General features: G+C 47.4%; 1 protein-coding gene across 5 annotated transcripts in view; it reads right to left on the bottom strand.

Annotated features, from left to right (window-relative positions):
* Positions 1-938: 938 nt before the first annotated feature.
* Positions 939-18,819, bottom strand: part of KCTD1 (potassium channel tetramerization domain containing 1) — a 182,552-nt gene continuing 164,671 nt past the window's right edge. For all 5 annotated transcript variants that reach the window (XM_082355483.1, XM_082355482.1, XM_082355485.1 and 2 more), the window contains 2 exons: positions 5,801-6,106; positions 939-1,860 (listed from right to left, as the gene is read on the bottom strand). In XM_082355483.1, coding sequence (XP_082211609.1) covers positions 1,702-1,860; positions 5,801-6,106 — 465 coding nt within the window. In that variant the 3' untranslated portion in view covers positions 939-1,701. The remainder of the gene's footprint in view (positions 1,861-5,800; positions 6,107-18,819) is intronic.

Genomic DNA, 18,819 nt, shown 5'->3' with positions numbered 1-18,819 from the left:
CTCAGAAACACATTATAGTTTACCTGTCAATCTTATCATCATGCCAGGTTTATTCTGAGTGTCTGGAATGAGGAAGAGGAAGTAAGGAAGAAAGGTGGTGGCAGCACTGACAGAGGAGGCTTCAGAATCACTAATACCCTGGAAAAGCTGAGGGCCTAATTCCAAAGTGGTACTGACATCTCCGGCTTCTCGCCTCTCTGGCTAATAAGAAAGTGATCATTCTGGCCCTGAGATTTTTCCCTACTTCTTCCAAAGCCATTAATGCCTTAATTTTTGGATTTTTTTGGACAGGTGTTATGGTAGATTCAATTTGGCTACAACTTCTTTGGCACTCTCCCCTAAAGGAGGTGCGTTTTTATCCCCTGCCCCTCCTTGAATCTGGGCTGGCTCTGTATCTGCTGAACTAACAGATTCCTGCAGAAGTGCATTGAGTAGCTCCAGGCCTGGCCTTCCGGGGGACCGTGGCTTCCTTCCTCCCTCTTGGAACCTAGCTCCCACGCTGGGAGATGCCCAAACCCCATGAAGAGGCCCATGGCCAGTGGGGACTGGCGCCCCGGTCACGCCCCAGATGACATCACACGCAGGCCAATCCACCCAAGAGGATCACAGAATCAAGAGACAGAAGAAAATGTTGTAAGCTGCTAAGTTTGGGCGTGGTTCGCTCTGCAGCAAGAGAGAACTGAAATTTGTAAACTCACAGGAAGGAAGGCTTATGTTGCTAACCAATGCAGAATAACAAAGCACTCGAGCTAACACTTCCAGAGCAGGAACAGAACTGTTCAGAATGAGGGTCGACATCCTTATCCTTTAGTGGGTTTGGATCTCAACACTGGCCTCAGCTTTTAGGCCTCTTTTTAATGTTCGACACAGAAAGTTTTAAAATAGAAAAATTCCGTTTTAATACAGCCTCACCCCAACACGTGTGTTTCACACAGACCTTATTTTTTAAACAGAGTTTATTGTATTTAATACATTATAAAATTTGAAAAATTGTAGGAAAGCAGCAGACTCAAACTGGAGCAACTCTAACAAGTAATAATTCTGGCCCCTTTGCAAAACTGATCGGTTTAAAAACAAAGTCATGTTCACATCTGTGAGGCGGACGAAAAAGTGTGACTTCTGTACAAACTACATTTAAAATTTCATGTCTATCGTCTTTCGAATGCAGTGTGCTCAGGAGAGTTGAAGTCCTGCCTAGTCCCCCGTCTAAAGAGAGACATGAAACTTCCATATGCAAAGAAATGCGATTCTAAGTGTTCTTGTTTTTTTAAAAAAGGAAAAAGAAGGACAAAGGAAAAAGAAAGAATGGATGGCTGTTGGCAATGGAAACTGTAAGGAGATGCGTCCTCACTGCTCATGGCTTGTTTATTGGTCAGAGGCCTCGGGAGGCCCAGGACACTTCAAGGCCATCACAGCACCAACTGTAGCTACCACCTTTTTTTCTTTTTTTCTTTTTTTGCATTTCCTACCTTTTGACATATATATATATATATTTATATATTTTTTACACCTTGAGGATATCACTATTCCAATTGTTCCCATATGAATACAGGTGTGGTCTCTATTGGATATAAATGTGTCTTTTATTCAATTTTAGGTCCAGGACTTGGTTTGCTGTCCCAACTGCACATAAATGTCCCTTTCTTGTTTGCATTATTTGTTGTGTATGTTTTCTCCTTTTTGCATAAGAAATATGTCCACTTAGTCCAGAGGCTCTTGCTTTATCCGGATGACGGAGGGTCCACGGGGCGTCCGCCTCAGTTCCCGCCGCAGGACGTATTCGCTGAACTGAGATGAATCCACTCCTCCCCCACAGGAGCCCACGATTTCAAATCCTCTTTGCTGCAACCTCTCGAGGACCTGCGAGGGGCCGAGACAAGCATGCAGTTAGGGGTGAGCTAGGTCCTTTGGCCACATAAACAGCCCAAAGACTGTCCCAAAGTTTGAGATCATGCGCAGCTCTGGTTCATCTTATCCAACCCTTAAATCTCTCTGTTTTTCTGCTTTCAAACAAAGCTCCGGATTACAGGGCAGGAGGGAGCGAGCAAACGTTTTTAACACCTAAAATGTTCCTTCACACGCTAGCTTTACACATGCCAAGTTCATTTACTCATTACAACCACCTTGCATAATGGGTGGAGTTAGTCCATTTGACAGATGGGAAAACTGAGGCTCACTCCTAGTAAGTGATAGAATTGGGTTTCCAACTCAGGTCTCTTTGGCCTCAAATCCCATGTTTTTTGCAACGTGCAACTCCACCTTCTCTACAGAAAGAGAGGGTTCACATTTCAAAGCTCATTTACCACTAACATATATTCGATGAGATGATAAAGACTATGGAGAGACAGTGATATTATCTGAATTTACTCCATCGGTGATGTAGCCTCAACTCATTCACTCTTGACTGGGCCATTGTTCAAATTTCCTGATACTGAGTTAATATATTTCAGCTTGAAAGACTGATGCAATTTCAACAGCAGAAGAAATGGACTATTAAAGACAGTCGAGGTTTATCTACAGCTTTTCAAGTTTGTGGCTTTTGAAATAGTTCTATTGCCTTGTGTGCATCCAGGGAGGCAAGAATAAATGCAATGGTTGTACATGATCTGTATTAGAAAATATATCCAAAAATAAAGATGTTCTAAACTTCTCATACAAACATAACCCATATAATCTCTGATTTTGAAATCAAATACCTAATGCCAGAAAGATCCCTGGGTTTGTCACTACTTGTCTGACACTCTTGAATGCAGGAAACATTTCCTGCAACTCTTAGATATGCAGAAATACTGGAAACTGATCTAGAGCATGCTGTTTCTTTAGGAATCCAACAAATATTAGACTTGCAAATGTTCCCTGCCAGGATTGTGGATATAATTAAATTATATCTACACCACTCTAAAGGCAAGACGACTCAATCATAACTTTAGAAAAAAATGCCTGGCTCAAATTTTTAAAATTTTTGGAACAAAGTGAAATGTTACCAAATAACTCTCAAAATGTAATGTACAGTGAATCCTTACTATGTCTTTTTTTGAATTATTATTTTTTGGTTGGCTACTTTTGCATGGAATATAATCTGCTATTTTGCAAAACAGTTAACTAGATGGGATGGGAAAGCAAGAGTATGCATTCTAAAAATTAAAACTTCAAATGGTGGCAAATTAAAAAAAACAAGTCCTTACGGGAACAAAATGAACACTCTTCCCTGCAATGTCTACTTCTGTACATAAATTCACAATGCATATGCACACCAGGCAGCAAAAGGACACTATGAAGAAAACAATCTCTAAGTTCAGAATCAAGCACATTAAGATGTGCTTTGGTGGCAGGTGAATAAAAAGGTGAATAGCTCTCTCGCAGGAGATTTCCCCGGTAGAGGCAGGAATGTAGCTTGTCAGCAAGAAACACCCCAGTCTGCTTGGCCAAACCACCGCCCTGGAAAGGATTTTTTGCCTTGATCAGGAGAGAAATTACAAAGGTAGAGGAAGCTGAACAATAAAGAACTTAACTCTGATATCGTTTGTCTTTCAGTGTTGTTAGGTCGCTAAATTGCTAATATAAGGAAGTCCCTAAGCTCCCTCCCCAGAGGGTCTAATATGCATATGATAATTATTCAATATGATCCAATGTTACCCTGAAGATGGTAAAGCTTATTCCAGTGTAATGCAGATAGCTTATGCTTCTTGACCGTTCCTTTTTAAGCCACAACTTGTTAATAGCAAAGTTCCTTAAAGTTAGTGATCATTTGGGAATATTAAAATCACTTGGGTAGCTATCGGGGCTCCTGTGCCTTCTCCCAAAGCCTCTGAATGCCTAGAGGATGGTGCCTGTCCTCTAGATGGAGCAGGAGCCCGTATGGCCATGTCATAGGACGAAACTAATCCAGATGAAAAGCCACATCTGATCAGACTCGAATGACTGGGAAACATGTCAGGCTTGTGAATTTCTGATAGTTATTCAGTGGCCCGAGGGGTGGGGCCCTAGAGAAGCAACGAAATGCTGTCTAGAGAGAGCTGGGGGAGGGGGGCGGGGCAGGGCGCGGGGAGGAGGGCAAAGGCTTTCAGGGCTCTAGAGGCTTTTCTAAATAGCTGAGGCCCCGCTCAGGAACTGCACAGGGCAGCTCAGGGTGCGACACTGGGCCTGCACAGCCCAGGGGCCACCCGCTGCCTGCTGGGGTGTGTGCCTTCCTCTGGCGTGCCCAGGGCTCAGTGTCTGCCAGTTTCCTGCTGCTGTGCTCTCAGACACCTGATCACAAAACGTTAAAATGATAAATAGTTGCGAAACCATCCTCAAGAGGCAGAATGGTGGAGTGGGTGCTTCTAGTCTTGGAGTTTGGGAAGGGGTTTTGTTGGTTCAATATTGAATAAAGCCATGGACCCATTCCAATTAAAAAGACAGAGAAAACCCCCAAACCCTCACGCCACTGACTTCAAATCGTTTTGAATCACACAGACCTGGAGTCAAGACCCAGGTGTGCTTCCGTTTTCTCATCAGCAAGACAGGGAATTAACAGTGCTTACCTGTCAGGGTTGGTGTAAGAAGACAAGCACGGACAACGCTTGGCCCAGGGCTGGCACGCGTCAGTCACGACGGTGACCACAATCACCATCGTCTAAGGCACGTGGCCCCTCACACCTTGTCAACCAAACTTCTGAATTCTGCCCTTAAGTCTTCTTCTCCCATAAACTGCTCTATCTCAGAAAATACTCATTCCATTCACCCAGTTCCTCCATCTAAAATCTTAGTCATCTTTGGCTTCTGTCCTACAACCCAGAGCCATTGTCAGAAAACCTTGTCAGCTCTACATTCAAGATATTCAGGGCGGTCCAGTGCTTAGGACTCCGCGCTCTCACTGCCGAGGGCCTGGGTTCAACCCCTGGACAGGGAACTAAGGTCCCCCAAGCTGTGCGGCGCCTCCAAAACAAAAAACAAACAAACAAGATTACTTTGGGACTTCCCTGCCAGTCCAGTGGTTAAGACTCCGTGCTTCCACTGCAGGGGGCATGGGTTCAATCCCTGGTCGGGGAACTAAAATCCCGCATGCCTCGCAGTGCAGCGCCCCTCCCCCCCAAAAAAAAGATATTCAGAGTCGGAAACTTCTCAGTTATCGCTTGGACCAGCTTTCTCACTGGTCCCCTTGCTCCCCCTGGTTTCCACCTGTTGCTGGAATATTCACTTTCAAATACGAGTTACAACGTGTCACTCTCTTGCTCAAAATCCTCAAATGGCTTTCCATTTGACTCATACAAGCAAGGGAACCAAACCCAAAAGAAACCAAAACAAAGAATCCCAGAGCTCTTCCCACCCTCTGTGGGGTACTCCACCATCTGCCCCTGGGGGGGGCTCTGCACAACCCACCCCACCTTTACTCGCTTCAAGCCACGCTGGCTTTCCTGATACTCCTCAGTATGTCAAGCACGGGCTCCTACCCTGGGGGCTTCAGAACCCGCTGCTCCTCCTGCCAGGATACCCTGCCCTAGGCATCCTCTCCTCACTACCTGCCCATCATTTAGGTTGGGTATTGTTTGCACCCTCCCACCCCCATTCCCGTAACGTAAGTTCCATGAAAAGAGGGCTGTTGTCTGTTTTCTTCCCTTCTGTATCTCCAGTGCTCATACCAGCACCCGGCACACAGTAGATGTTCAATAAATGTTTGTGGAATGACTGAATGACTGCTGTAGAGGGGTGAACAGTTTACGCCCCCCCAACCATGTGAGGGTTCTCCAGCTCTCTGGAGGAAGGGTACCACATGAAGGCAAGATAACAGCATAACACACAGTGTGTGACGACACTATACCTGGACTGAGTTGAGGTGACAGTAGCCATTCAGTGGAAATCTGATGACGTGCGTTGAGTCGTGATTCCAGCCTGCATTGACGGAGTTACACATCACGTCGCCGATCTCTGGAAACACTTCTTCTATCAAGGATTTGTCACCGCTGAGCGTGATCCTTTCTCCGAGGTCTGGGGCAACACGTACCACGAGGCACTCGCAGGGCCTTGAAAAGCGACCGGTTTCTCTGTCCTGTTTCCATCTTTCCATCTCCAACAACATGGGCTGAAGCTGAAAATATTTTGCCTCTTCATATAACAAAGTGTAGTCCTGAAAAAAAAAAAAAGGTATTTCACAGTGTAAAATGCAAACATAAGCTGCCAAAAATGTCCACATGTGAGACGTGAATTTTTCACCCCTGTTATTTCAATAATCAAATCTGGGTGTAAATTTTTCACTTATAACACTTTCATACAGACTCAATTTGCATTCATTCATTCATTCATTCAGTGATTATGATAGGAGCTAAGGGTATTAAGGGGCAGGTGGGACACTTCTAAGTGCTTTCATGAAATCCCCATAATTGCCCAGTGACTTGGGAACCATTTTTATTCCCATTTTGCAGATGAGTAAACTAGGATGTGAAAGGATTCACCAAGACTTTTCTCTTTTTGTAGAAAAATGCCTTTGGGTGTTTACAGTTTGTGTCCGTGAGAATCCACTTTATGGCAGCTGGATGGAACGCCTATATGGGTCCAGGCGAGGGAGGTATAGCTGTGCACCATTCACCAGGAGCCTATGCTCCTTGTTGCCTTCAGTGGCAGCTCCAGAACTTCTCACGGGAGGGGGAGGGGCAGGGCCATGGTGGAGGTGGGGCTGGAGAGCGGGTGGATGGGCACCTGGAGGGCACGCATGCTGTTATTACCTAAACTTGCGGGATGGGTGATGGTTTGGGGGAGGCTGATGGAGGACCCACTGCCCTCCACCAGCCCTCGGTGCCCCCATCACGAAGTGAGAGAGGCAAACAGAGTGAGAGAGCCTCAGGCCTGGGCTCCCGAAAGACAGATGTGCAGGAAAGGAAGCTAGTCCACTTCTGAAAATGCAGTCACCCAGTCTTCGGGCGTGGTTTCTTTTTCTCTTGTCTTTAAAAAAAAATCTATTAAAACACACACAAGCCACTGAATGGGAGGACAGAAGAGGATGACGGGGAGGCAGCAGCTTAGGGAGAATGTTATCAAGCAGGTCAATATTATGTCTAAACGTAGCTATGGCCACAATCATCTCTGGCTGTGAGGTACGTGGACACTTGTCCAGACACGCTGGTTGAGAACATTTTAATCAACTGACACGCATTTCGCCTTCCTTCCACGGGCTGGAGCTGGCAGGCGGTGCCTGGTGCCTGCAGGAGAGCCAATGCCTGAGCCCAGGGCTTGAGGGCCGCCAGAGGCCTCGGGACGGAGCATAGGAGGTCATGACTTCAGGAGAGCTGCTTTATTTGGCACTTTGCTTTTTCTTGCAAATCAACAGCTGGAGCATTATTCAAGGCTTCCACAGAAAACAGTGTGGAGGGGCAAGAAAGTACGAGTGGGCCCCTAGCTGGATCGTCTACCTTCCGTGCTGAGAAACTCGGGCCAGGTGGAAGACATGACCTGGACGCTGGTCAGCAGAAGGGGATGCTGCTTTGCTCTGTCGTCTCCTAGCAACCCCATCACCACAGGAGCCTGGCTCCCTGCAGGAGAGCAGCCCACTTCTCCCATCATCTCATTTCACCTGCTTCGCCTCCTGTCTCACAGGAGATACTGCTCGATTTGAGGTGTTGAGAGCCAAGCTGAGGTGTGGTCCCTCTGAGGGCAGAACCGAGCCCCCCAGACCAGCCCAGCCTGAGGGTAGGAGTGAGGGAACTGCAGGTTCCTCCTGGTCAACCTGGGGACCCCACTACTGTGCCCTGGCCGTCTTTGAAGTCCACCAACTGTGACATACTGACCTTAATATCTTACTTACTCATCAAGATGACAGCTCTCAAGGAGAGGTAAACAGTACTGAGAGTTACACAAGCAATAGAAGTGAGAACTTCTGCTACTGCTTTTTATTTTCCTGTGAGGTTTAATTACAAATTTTAGCATGAAAAAGAATCTGGACTCTGGTGAAAAACATGCCATCAAGTCTTCAGATCTTAAAAGTGCTCACAGCAGTCTTCTTGACCAACCTTGACCCTATGGAGGAATCCTTTCTAATATCACTGAGTAGTGATCATTCAGCCTCTGACTGAATGCTTCCAGAGATGGGAAGCTTACTACTTAACAAGGCACAGTATTTACTTTGTTTGAAGCTGTGATTGTTGTAAATGTCTTTGTTAGAATGACCTGAATTTCCTGTAACTTCAACATATTTGTTCTTAATTCCGCCCTCTGGGGTTTCAGTGATCTTAATCTTTGACATGTTAACCCTTCAAACATTTGAAGACAACTGTTATGTCTAAATATTATTCAGGCTGAAAATACCCAATCGTTTCAGCTCCTTTTCATTTGTTATGACTTCGAAGTTCTTCAACATCTAGTACGTACAGCTGACCCTTGAACAACACGGGTTTGAACTACACGGGTCCACTAACATGTGGACTTTTTTCAGTAAATAGGTACCACAGTGCGACATGATCTGCAGTTGGTTGAATCCGCGGATGTGTAACTGCAGACACAGAGGGCCGACTAAATCATATGCAGATTTTCATCTGCGAGGAGGGTTGGCCCCCCAATCCTTGCATTGTCCGTGGGTCAACTGTACTTGAATTTGTCAACATGCTGCCTAAAACCCAAACCAGAATGGAACCTAACATTTCAGATGTGATCTCATGAGTGCACTGCACCACCTTGGCTTGGCTGGACACTGTAACCGCTATGAATGCAGTCTGTATTAGTTCTCTGTTGCTGCTGTAATAATGATCACAGGTTTAGTAGTTTAAAACAACATGAACTTATTCTCCTATAGTTCTGGGAATCAGAAGTCCACGATGAGTCACTGAGGCTGTGTTTATTCTGGAAGCTCTAGGGGAGAATCCATTTCCTTGCCTTTTCCAGCTTCCAGAGGCTGCCTGCATCACTTGGCTTCTGGTCCTGCATCACTCCCCGCTCTGCTACCGTTGTCACGTCTCCTCCTCTTACTCTGACCCTTTCCCCTGCTTCTTTCACGTGTAAGGATCCTTTGAGTATGTTGGGTCCACCTGGATTATCCAGGATAATCCCCCCATCTCAAGACCCTTCATCTAGTCACGTCTGCAAAATCCCTTTTGCTGTGTGAGGTGACATAGTGATAGATTTCAGGAATTAGGACATGGACGTCTTTGGGGGGCATCATTCTGCCCACCGCATGGCATAAGGTCACATTAGCTTTCCTGGCACCCCCACAGTCCCATCACGCTATTCACATTCTGCTTATTTGGCTTACGGTGAAATCCCTACACCTTTTTCACCAAGCTGCTATGGAGCTAGGTCTTCCTCATTCAGCGTTTGTGAAAAATGTTAAGTCCTCCATTATTTATCCCTCTTTAAATGACATACTGTAGGCTCTGAGTTTGTTCCAAGGTATTGAGAAAAATTCAAATTCTTTCACCCAATGTTCTCGGTCTCCCTCTCGTTTTTGTGTCATTTTGAACTGGGTGTCCTGTTTCTATGTGTGAATCATTTCTAAAAGTCCTGAGAGGACAGGGCTACGTACAGGCTTTTGTTCAGGCTGACAGTCAGGTAATAAATTAAGTCTCTGGATTCTGGCTGCCAAGTGGTTATACAATCTGTAATCCAGCCCATAACTGTGGCATTTGTTAGATTCTTGTTGAAATACTGTGTGTTTGGGTGGGACTCCAGGGGAAAGGCTGGAGGTCTGGGAGGGGCTCCAAGTCACCATATTGCCAGATAGTCCCCTTAACTGTTTAGGGCTCCAGTCTACTTACCTGTCAAGCGAGTGGAATCAATAGCATTCAAGTTGCTTCCAGCCCTGCTACTGTATGAGCCTGTGTCCGTGCCAATGCCCTGATCTACCAGTTTGTCTACCATAACCCCAAAGTAATGAGACTCACAGGGCCTGGGTTACAAGTCCCCCCTATGCGGACTCTGACCTCCTCCTTTTTTCCTCTGAGTTCACAAACCAAGTGTGTAATAATCCACTCTGAAGTCCGCCCATGGACTGACAGCCCCTCCCTACATAAGGTTGCTCACAGTTATCATTAGCTGCTCTTGGAAAATTAGGGAAACACTGGCCCTTATCAGCCTTTTGGCCCTGCTCAGCGACGTCTCAAGGACCCTGCTAGTTAGCGGTCGTTAAAGTGAAGGATTAAAAGGGCTCCCCTGAAGGTCATCCTGCACCTGGGACGTCATCTCACAGGCCTAGCCTTGAACTACCTCAAGCTGCCAGGTGTTCTTTTACTGTCTCTTGACTATCTTGGCTCCATTTCTTCCTTTACCGCTGCGCCATCTGGTCTGCAGGAAGGGCCGCCCCCTGCGCTAGGGAGCGAAGGCTGGAGAACAGCCGAGCACGTGCGCTTGGCGTGGCCATTGTCTCCCCACTCTGACTCGCCTCCCAGCATCGTCCCCCACCAGCCCGAGCACCAGAAAGGTCACCCTGTAACCATCTTCTGCACAGCTAAGCTCACACTGGCTGTTCTTTTCATGGCAGGCTCCTTTACATCCGTCCTTCTCTGCTTCCTGACGCCCGCCTCCCGTCTCATCCGAGAACTCCCTGCAGTACAGATTCAGTCTCCACGGCCACTCTCTCCAGAAACCTCGTCCTCCTTTCCTTCCTCCATCAGGATCATATAATTTTACTGTCTACATTTCACGTTGTTTAGGGTTTATCCTGTTTCCTTTTAGATTTTCTGGCCTTGTGCTCATCTCTTCTGGTATCTCAATCTTTTGAAGTCTTTTTCCCTGCAGACTCAGTTCCGATCTGATGATGCCCGCTTTCCTTTCATTGGCTTTTACAAACTCTAGATGACTCAGCCTCTTGTTCCCAAGGGACGAGGTGGAAATGGGCAGGCGTTTATGGGGCTGCAGCAGGTTTGGCCCCAGTTCTTCTTTTGAAGGAAGTGAATACAAAGCATCCGTGTCTGCTTTCAGCAGAGCAGGTCCAGAATGTTCTAGTGGCCATTACTCTTCTCTGCTCCCACGCTGATTTCACCTTCTCTCGTTAAGACAGCATCAACCATCTCTCTTGCTTAGCCTCATATTCAGTAAAAGACAGGTTATTCACAGACCTATTATCCTGTTTAAATAATTTAAAATCCTAGAATACATATTTTTAAAATAAAAAAAAATTTTTTTTTGAGATTTGCAATAATTCTGAGAGGCAGAAAGATCAAGATCTCATTTTACAGGTGAATACACTGGGCTTCCCTGAGACCTTGGAGAGAAGCACACGGAACAGGAAAGTAAATGTGGGTGAACTCCAAAAGGCAGATGGGCCATTTTTCAAAAGCTTATTTCTTGATTAAATATTTGAATTCAGAAGACATTTTCCATACCGAGAGGAAAGTGATATACACAGTGTATTGGTTTCCTACTGCTGCTGTCAGAAATTACCACAAATTTGGTGGTGTAAAACAGCACAGATTTATTCTCTTGCAGTTCTGGAGGTCAGAAGTCTGAAACGGGTCTCACAGAACAAAGATGGGGTGTTGGCAGGGCTGCCTTTTTCTCTGGAGGTTCTAGGGGAGAATCAGGTTCCTCGTGTTTTCCAGCTTCCAGGGGCTGCCCACACATTCCTTGGCTCGTGGCTAACCATCACACCACTTCCTTCCTGATATCTTCTCTGACTCTGACCCTCCAGCCTTCCTCTTTCACTTCTAAGGACTCCCGTGGTTCTCTTGGGTCCACCTGGGTTATCCTGGATCATCTCCCCATCTCCAAACCCTTAAACTTCATCACATCTGCAAGGTCCCTTTTGCCACATAAGGTGACATTCACAGGTTCTGGGGATTAGGATGTGGACACCTTTGGGGGCCATTACTCAGCCTACCACACATGGCTTCTAGCTCCACAAAACCGTTGAAAGGCTTATTTCACGCCTAATGTACTTGAAGTTTCACAGGTCCTTCCACTCAAAAGGCAACTCAGCCACTCACTCATTCATTTTAAGACCTGTTTATGTGCAGCGGCCATGCTAGGTACCGTGGGCACAAAGAAGGTTTTTCTACGAGGAATGCATCCAACTCCTCCTCGGAGCTCTAGAAGCTCTTCTCCTACCCACGCTCGGGACAGGGGATCCTGCTCCGGGGTCTCCCGGGCCGTGCTTGGTTCCCCAGAAGGCAGGGTGTGTATGTATCTGGGCACCTGCAAAGAGGAGGCGCCAAGACAGTGAGGGGAAATGAAAGGATTTTATATTTTACATCTCAGCGATAGCATCCATGTAGTCATCAGAAACAAAAACAGATCCTTATAAAACTTTGCTTTAAAAACATTTGTTTTTTAGGGGGAGGTGGGCCATCACAGTTTTTTCAGTGTTTGAGGTTTGGGACCTCTAAGGTTCTTAATTTCCCTGGCTCTATAACCCTCCTTTCCTCCCTCCCTTCCTTCCTTTTCTCCTTCCTTTCAATTTTCTTTTTTTAGAGCAGTTTCGTTCACAGCAAAACTGAGCCGAAGGTAGAGAGGCTTCCCATATACCGCCTCCCCCCACCCACGCACAGCCTCCCCGGCTACCCAGAGCCTCCACCAGACTGGTCCATTTGTTACAATCTATGAACTTACACTGACACATCATAACCGAAGTCCTCACGTCCACTCTCGCTGTTGAACATTGTGTGAGTTTGGACAACTGTCTGATGACATGTATCCACCATTATAATATCATACAAGGTAGTTTCACTGCCCTAAAACTCCTCTGTGCTCCGCCTAGTCTGCTCTCCCCGCCCCCAAACCCCTTCCTTTTCTTCAAAGCCCAGGAGGACTGGCCCACTCACTCCTTTTGCCCTGCTACCACTTGGTACCTCTGGCCAGGAGGCTTCTTCCCTGTTCAGCACCATCTGAACACCATCTGCCAGCTCCTCCCGACCACTCCTTTTCCTGGGCCAAGGATGCCCAGGCCTGATGGCTACTGAAGGTAACGCGAGAGGTGGCAAGGTCCCTTCTCTACCCGGCCACTGTCTCCACCCCCCACTCTCTGACTCTCCCAGAGAAAAGCTAAGGTGTCCACAGGTGACAATGACAGGGTGCTGATGGCAGATGCATGTGCATCTGGAAGCCACACCCTGGCGTGTGGCCAGGGCTGGGATGCTATCTGACAGGGCGCTGGCGCTGGCTGCTACCTCTGGTTACTGCAGCTTGTCCTGCCTCGGAGGGGGTGTCCTGGGGAGAGGGAGAGAAGTGGGCCTCGGCAGGCGTACCAGGAGCAACGGTCTCTGCAGCAGGGACGCAAACTCTAGGTGGCAGAGCTGAGACTGTGGGCGGGGGCCGACATCCTGAGTGGGCACCCTCTCAGGTGCTAGGGAAGAAGAAACTTCCGGTGGGGGGCGGGGGGGGTCTCCCCAGCTCAGCACTCTGCCTCCTCTGAGAAAGTTCGTTCCTCAGGAATGAGTACCTAGAAGCCATGTCTGTGTTGCCACAGCTGATTGGCTAAAGCACCAGCATCGGAGCCAACTGGAGCCAATCAGATGGTCTCTCTGTGGAACCAAAAAAGGGGAGAGAGACCCTGGGCATTGCTGGGGCAGAGCCAGGTTAAGGGCAGCATTCTAGAAGCCCACAGACTCCCACAAACGAGGTCGTCAGAGCTGCCCTGGTGTTTCCACCCCTGAGAGAATGTTCCCACTAATTCTGTGAGATAAACGAGAATCCTTCCCATAAATCCTTCCTTCCTCTTTTCCTTAAGCTAGGACATTTTGCAGTGTCTGGAGACATTGTTGGTTCTATAACTGGGAGGGGTTGGGTGCTACTGGCATGTAGTGGGTAGAGGCCGGGGATGCCACTCAACATCCGACAATGCACGCGACAGCCCCCACAACAATCTTGTGGCTCAAAATGTTAATACTGTGAGCTGAGAAACTCTGAGCTAGACAGGAATCATTTTTGTTGCAACTACAGGAGCACAGAATGCACCCTGATTGAATGGTCACTCCTAGCATCATTAATGGTGATTCAACCACATGTGTTTGCTAATGTGACATAATATGAAGTACCCAACATCACTGGAGATGTATTCTCACCAAAACATTTAACTTAAACCTATCAAGTCTTTAGATACAAGTTGCAGTTTACAGGAAATGAGAGGTTAGCGTAATGAGCTCACATGACAAAGCAACCAGACAAATCCAGATGGTGGGACATTGTGTAGGGCAACTGGCCCGGTCTCTTCAGCAAGTCAGCATCATATTAAAAGGGACTATGCTAGATAATAAAAGGAAGGGACATAAGTAGGTTCATTGAGGTCTCGGATCAGATACCAGCTTGGAAAAACCACACAGAAGGGACTTCCCTGGTGGCTCAGTGGATAAGAATCTGCCTGCCAATGCAGGGCACAGGGGTTCAATCCCTGGTCCGGGAAGAACCCCCATGCCACAGAGCAACTAAGCCTGGGCACCGCAAATACGGAGCCTGTGCTCTAGAGCCTGCGAGCCGCAACTACTGAGCCTGTGTGTCACAACTACTGCAGCCCGCACGCCTAGAGCCTGTGCTCAACAAGAGAAGCCACCGCAATGAGAAGCCCGCGCACTGCAACGAAGAGTAGCCCCCACTTGCCACAACTAGAGAAAGCCCGCGCGCAGCAACAAAGACCCAACGCAGCCAAAAATAAAATAAAGAATCCCTGGATCAAAAAAAAAAAAAAAAAACCCACATAGAAAGGACATTCTGGGGGTCAACCAGGGAAATCTGAATATGGTTGCAGTATTAGAGGAAATAAAATTTTATTAAAATGGAAAGGTAGAGATATTGTCTGAAATAAGCATAGCAAAAGACCCAGAAGCCTATGCACTAAAGTTTTAACATCGGCAATCTCTGAGTGGTGGGAATATACTGTTGAAACTTTTCTTTTTGCTTGTCTATTTTTCCAGATTTCCTACAATGTACATATACTTCTTCTGCAATATTAAAAGGTTATTAGAAATAACTAATAGACTTTTGAACTTAAGCCAGGGAGAGGTAAGCTGGAGGCTGTCTGGTAGCAAATTTTTCTTTATCTAAGAAGGGGAGACATCTATCCAGAGACCGCAAAAGATGTTAGCAACATGGGGGCACTTACCAAAGGGGTTCAGAATAGAAGCCTAGAGAGGGGTAATTTTGTGGTTCCCCGTCAAAAAAGGAACCAAAGCTCTGGACTCCTGATGTGCTGGGAATGCCAGCTGTGTGCATGCGTGTGTATATGGGTGTGTGCACCCACTCACGCCCATGCATGTCCGGGAGTGAGCAGAAGACAGAGCAACAGTGAACAAATCAGTATAATTAGGGGTGAGGGGAAATGAAGGGAAGTTTTATTATTATCCATAATAAAACACGGCAGAGAAGTTCTACAATCACTTATCTAGAGAACAGATTCCAACGCCTTTCAGTGGGAGCAGCGCACAAGCAGCTGCCACTTAAGTGGTGTTCTGAAGTATGAAATTATCTAAATTGTTAAATGGGTATCTAGCTCAGACGGCACATTTGCAGAACGAGATTTTCAGGGTCGTAGCATGCTGTGATTTCAAGATTTCATGCATTTGCTCAACCCAGCGTTAAATAGCTGGAGAGGGGAGCAGCTCATCAAGGAATGCTCTCCCTGCAAACCCAGTAAGAGAGATTCTCTCCACAAGCCAAATGCCGTGTCCCTTTTCCAAGGGCAGGAGATAAACTCTGCCAAGGAAGAAAGCACTATAGTACTGCTCAGGGACGGGCAGACTGAGCCCATCTGTGTGCGCCCGCGTTTGTGATTCGCACAGACTGCGGTGGATGCACTTCCATCATCACCTGCTCTTTGGCTGCTCTGCCAGGTTCCAGACTCCCTGTAATTTACAGCCTGTCACCCAGAGGTTCTGTGGGAAACATTTCAGGGCCCTGGGATACGTGAGTTTCATCTGACATGCTTTTTGTCTTTTTCCCCCAAGTGTGGGCTACAGTTAGAACCTTAGGCAATTAAAGGGCGTGTTCTGTGCTTAGAATTGATGAACAGCAGGTCTTTCAGAGCTCTGGAATCCCAAGGGGGCACCAAAGGAGCAGAGAAGCACCCATCCCAATCCTAGCCGGGGGGGTGGGGGGGGTGGGGGGGGGTGGGGGGGGTGGGGGGTGGGGGGGTGGTGACTGGGTGAGTCCTCAGGGACTGTCCTCTGGAATGGGCCACAGCTTATCTCCCATGCAGTTTTTCTCTCCCCAGCATCCAACCTGAATATTCTTGGAGGAAAAATAATGCCTGCCACATTTAAATGTGTTTAAAACACCTAGCTCTGTTTCTGGAACATAAAGCAACTAAAAACAAATGGCTATTATCATTTTCTGACTGTAATTCCCCATAAATTGTTTTATATTCCCTGGAGTCTGCATCTCTTTTAATCATGGAAATTATAAATTAATATACTACCTTGACAAGTAGCTTAGGATGATGATATTACATACATACATGTTTTATATTTTCCATTTAGTCCTATATGATTTTAAATGGAAGTGTAGTCTGCCTACTTATAGTTAGTTTCTGGTCTCCTATGACTCTTTTGACCTTCTTCAGCTGTGTTTAAATTAATTAATACTAAGTAATTATTACGTGTCCAGCACACAATGTCCTCTAGAAAAACATAAAAATGATCCTGTTTGTGAGATTCTTACAAAGTATTTAAAGAGTCAGGATGTACATACAAAATATCCAAAGTTCACATATAAGGAAGTATATGACCAGGTATGAATGAGAATCTGGTTTGAATGTGAGACTCATTTCATTCATTTACTCATCCATCCGTGTATGCATTCACTTATGCCACAGATATTTACATGTTACTACGTGCAGGGCTGAGCTAAGTGTGACAGACACTGCTGGCTAGCTTCCCCAAAAGCTATTCCCAACCCCTTAGCCTTTGCCCATTTCTCTCACTGTAGAGGCTGAAAAAGAAAAAAATTCACTTTTTCAGCCTCCTTTGCAGCTAGGGGAGGCTCAGTTCTAGCCAATGAGATATAAAGAGAACCTGGGAATCTTCTGACAAGGACGAAGTCTTGTGAGTTATAAGCTTTCTGTCCCCTTTTCCTGCCTTGAATGAGGATGTGATGCCTGGAGCTGTGGCAGTCACCTTAAGACCCTGAGGTGACAAGCATGAGGCCAGAACGTCAACACTGAGGGTGACAAAACAAAAAGAGAGAGTCCTGTCCTTGATACCATCACTGAGCAGATACCACTGCCAACAGCCATGGACCTCTGATTTCTTATGTGAGAAAAACAAATCTCCATTAGTTTAAGGTGCTGTTGATTGGCTATTTCAACACTTGTAGCTGAAAGCATTTGCTAACATACAGCTGGGTACATAGTGCTAAACAACAGAGACAAATAATTACAAATACACTGTGTGTGACCACGGAGAAGAGGGGATACAGGCAAATCTAAGCTAGACTAGGCACACGATGGCTTAGTGATGAATATGATGAGCCCTAAGTGACAAATAAAGGCCAGGGAAAGAGCATCAGACAGACACAGCGGGCTGCTCTGAAGGGGAACAAGAAGATGGTGTGGCACACGTGTAAGTTAAGAGCCGGGTGAGGTGGGCAGGGGCCTCGTGGGCTCTGACAGGGATGTGCTGCTTTGCTCCATGAACGAGGAATGGGAAACTCCTGCAGAGTTTGAAGCAGGAGCAAGTCACTATACACGATGTTTGTTAAAAGCGTCCCTTGGTGAGGGATGGGGTGGGAGATGGAGGAGGGGGAGAGGGAGGAGGGCATAGCTATAAAAGGGCAACAGGAGGGATCCTGGCCATGATGGAAATGTTCTGTACCTTGACTGTGACAATGCTGACATCCCAGTTGTGAGGTTGTAGTATAATTTTGCAAGATGTTACATTGGGGTGGGGGGAACTGGGTAACACAGGATCTCTCCAATATTTCTTACAGCTGCATGAGAATCGACCATGATCTCGAAATAAAAAGTTTAATGGAAAAAAGTGTCTCCTGGTTTCAACATGGAGAGTGGATGAGAAGGGGTAAGGGTGGGGACGGGACACCAATTATGAAGCGACCCTGAGTCATCCAGAGAGTTGCCGGGCCTTGGACTAGGGAGGGGGGATGAGAGGGGTGAATTGATTCGAGAAGTATCTGGAGGGTGCTCTAGACAGAGCCACCGATGGATGGATGTGGGAGGGTGGGGCCTGGAGCAGGACGGTGGATTCTGGCATTTTCACTGCGATGGACAGGACGCAAGGGGAGAGGCGCGGGTTTCACGGTGCTGGCGGCGGCGGGGAGGAGGAGGTGGGCCCCGCCGCTCCTGGGTGGGCAGCTCGTTTACGGAGCCAGTGAACTACCCAGGTCAATGTTCTGAGTGGGCGTCTGGAAATGCAATCACCTTCAAATAGAGCTAAAGGTGAAATTTCTTTCCTCCACCACCTTTCCCACTCCTAGTGCCTTCCTTCTAGGAAAACACCAGAGAGCAAGGAAACCGTGGCTCTCATTCTTTCAGCCCTTTCTCTACTCGCCGACTTGCTCTCCCAGCCCTAACCCGGGAGCGAACGCCTGCCCCCCGGGGCGCCGGGTCTGATGAGAGGCTGGGGTCCCCGCCGAAGCCCCCGCCCACGCGCAGCAGGCCTCTCCCCCCCCCCCCAACTCCTTCCCTCCCTTCTGTGCCCAGTGCAGGACTCAGCCCCGCTTCGCATCTCCACGTAGGGCCTCTGCCCGCTTTCTAGAAGACTTCCCTCCGAGCTCCCGATCCGCTGCAGCTGGCGTGCGAAGCGGCCGGCTGTCAACTCTGCAGCTGGGGGGGTCCCTGCAGCGAGGGGCCCGCTGTCTAAATCCGCCGGCTCGCTCTGCCCTCGTGTCTAAGCAGGTGGGTCCCCAGCTCTAGACTGAGGGCTGGAGCCCGGAGAGTCCCCTGCGGCCACTGCGGAAGATGCTCGCAGACGAATGACG

The sequence above is a fragment of the Balaenoptera borealis genome (assembly GCF_965194805.1).
Source record: "Balaenoptera borealis genome assembly, chromosome: 14".
Taxonomy (NCBI): Eukaryota; Metazoa; Chordata; class Mammalia; order Artiodactyla; family Balaenopteridae; genus Balaenoptera; species Balaenoptera borealis.
This window is presented reverse-complemented; position numbering and strand designations above follow the sequence as displayed.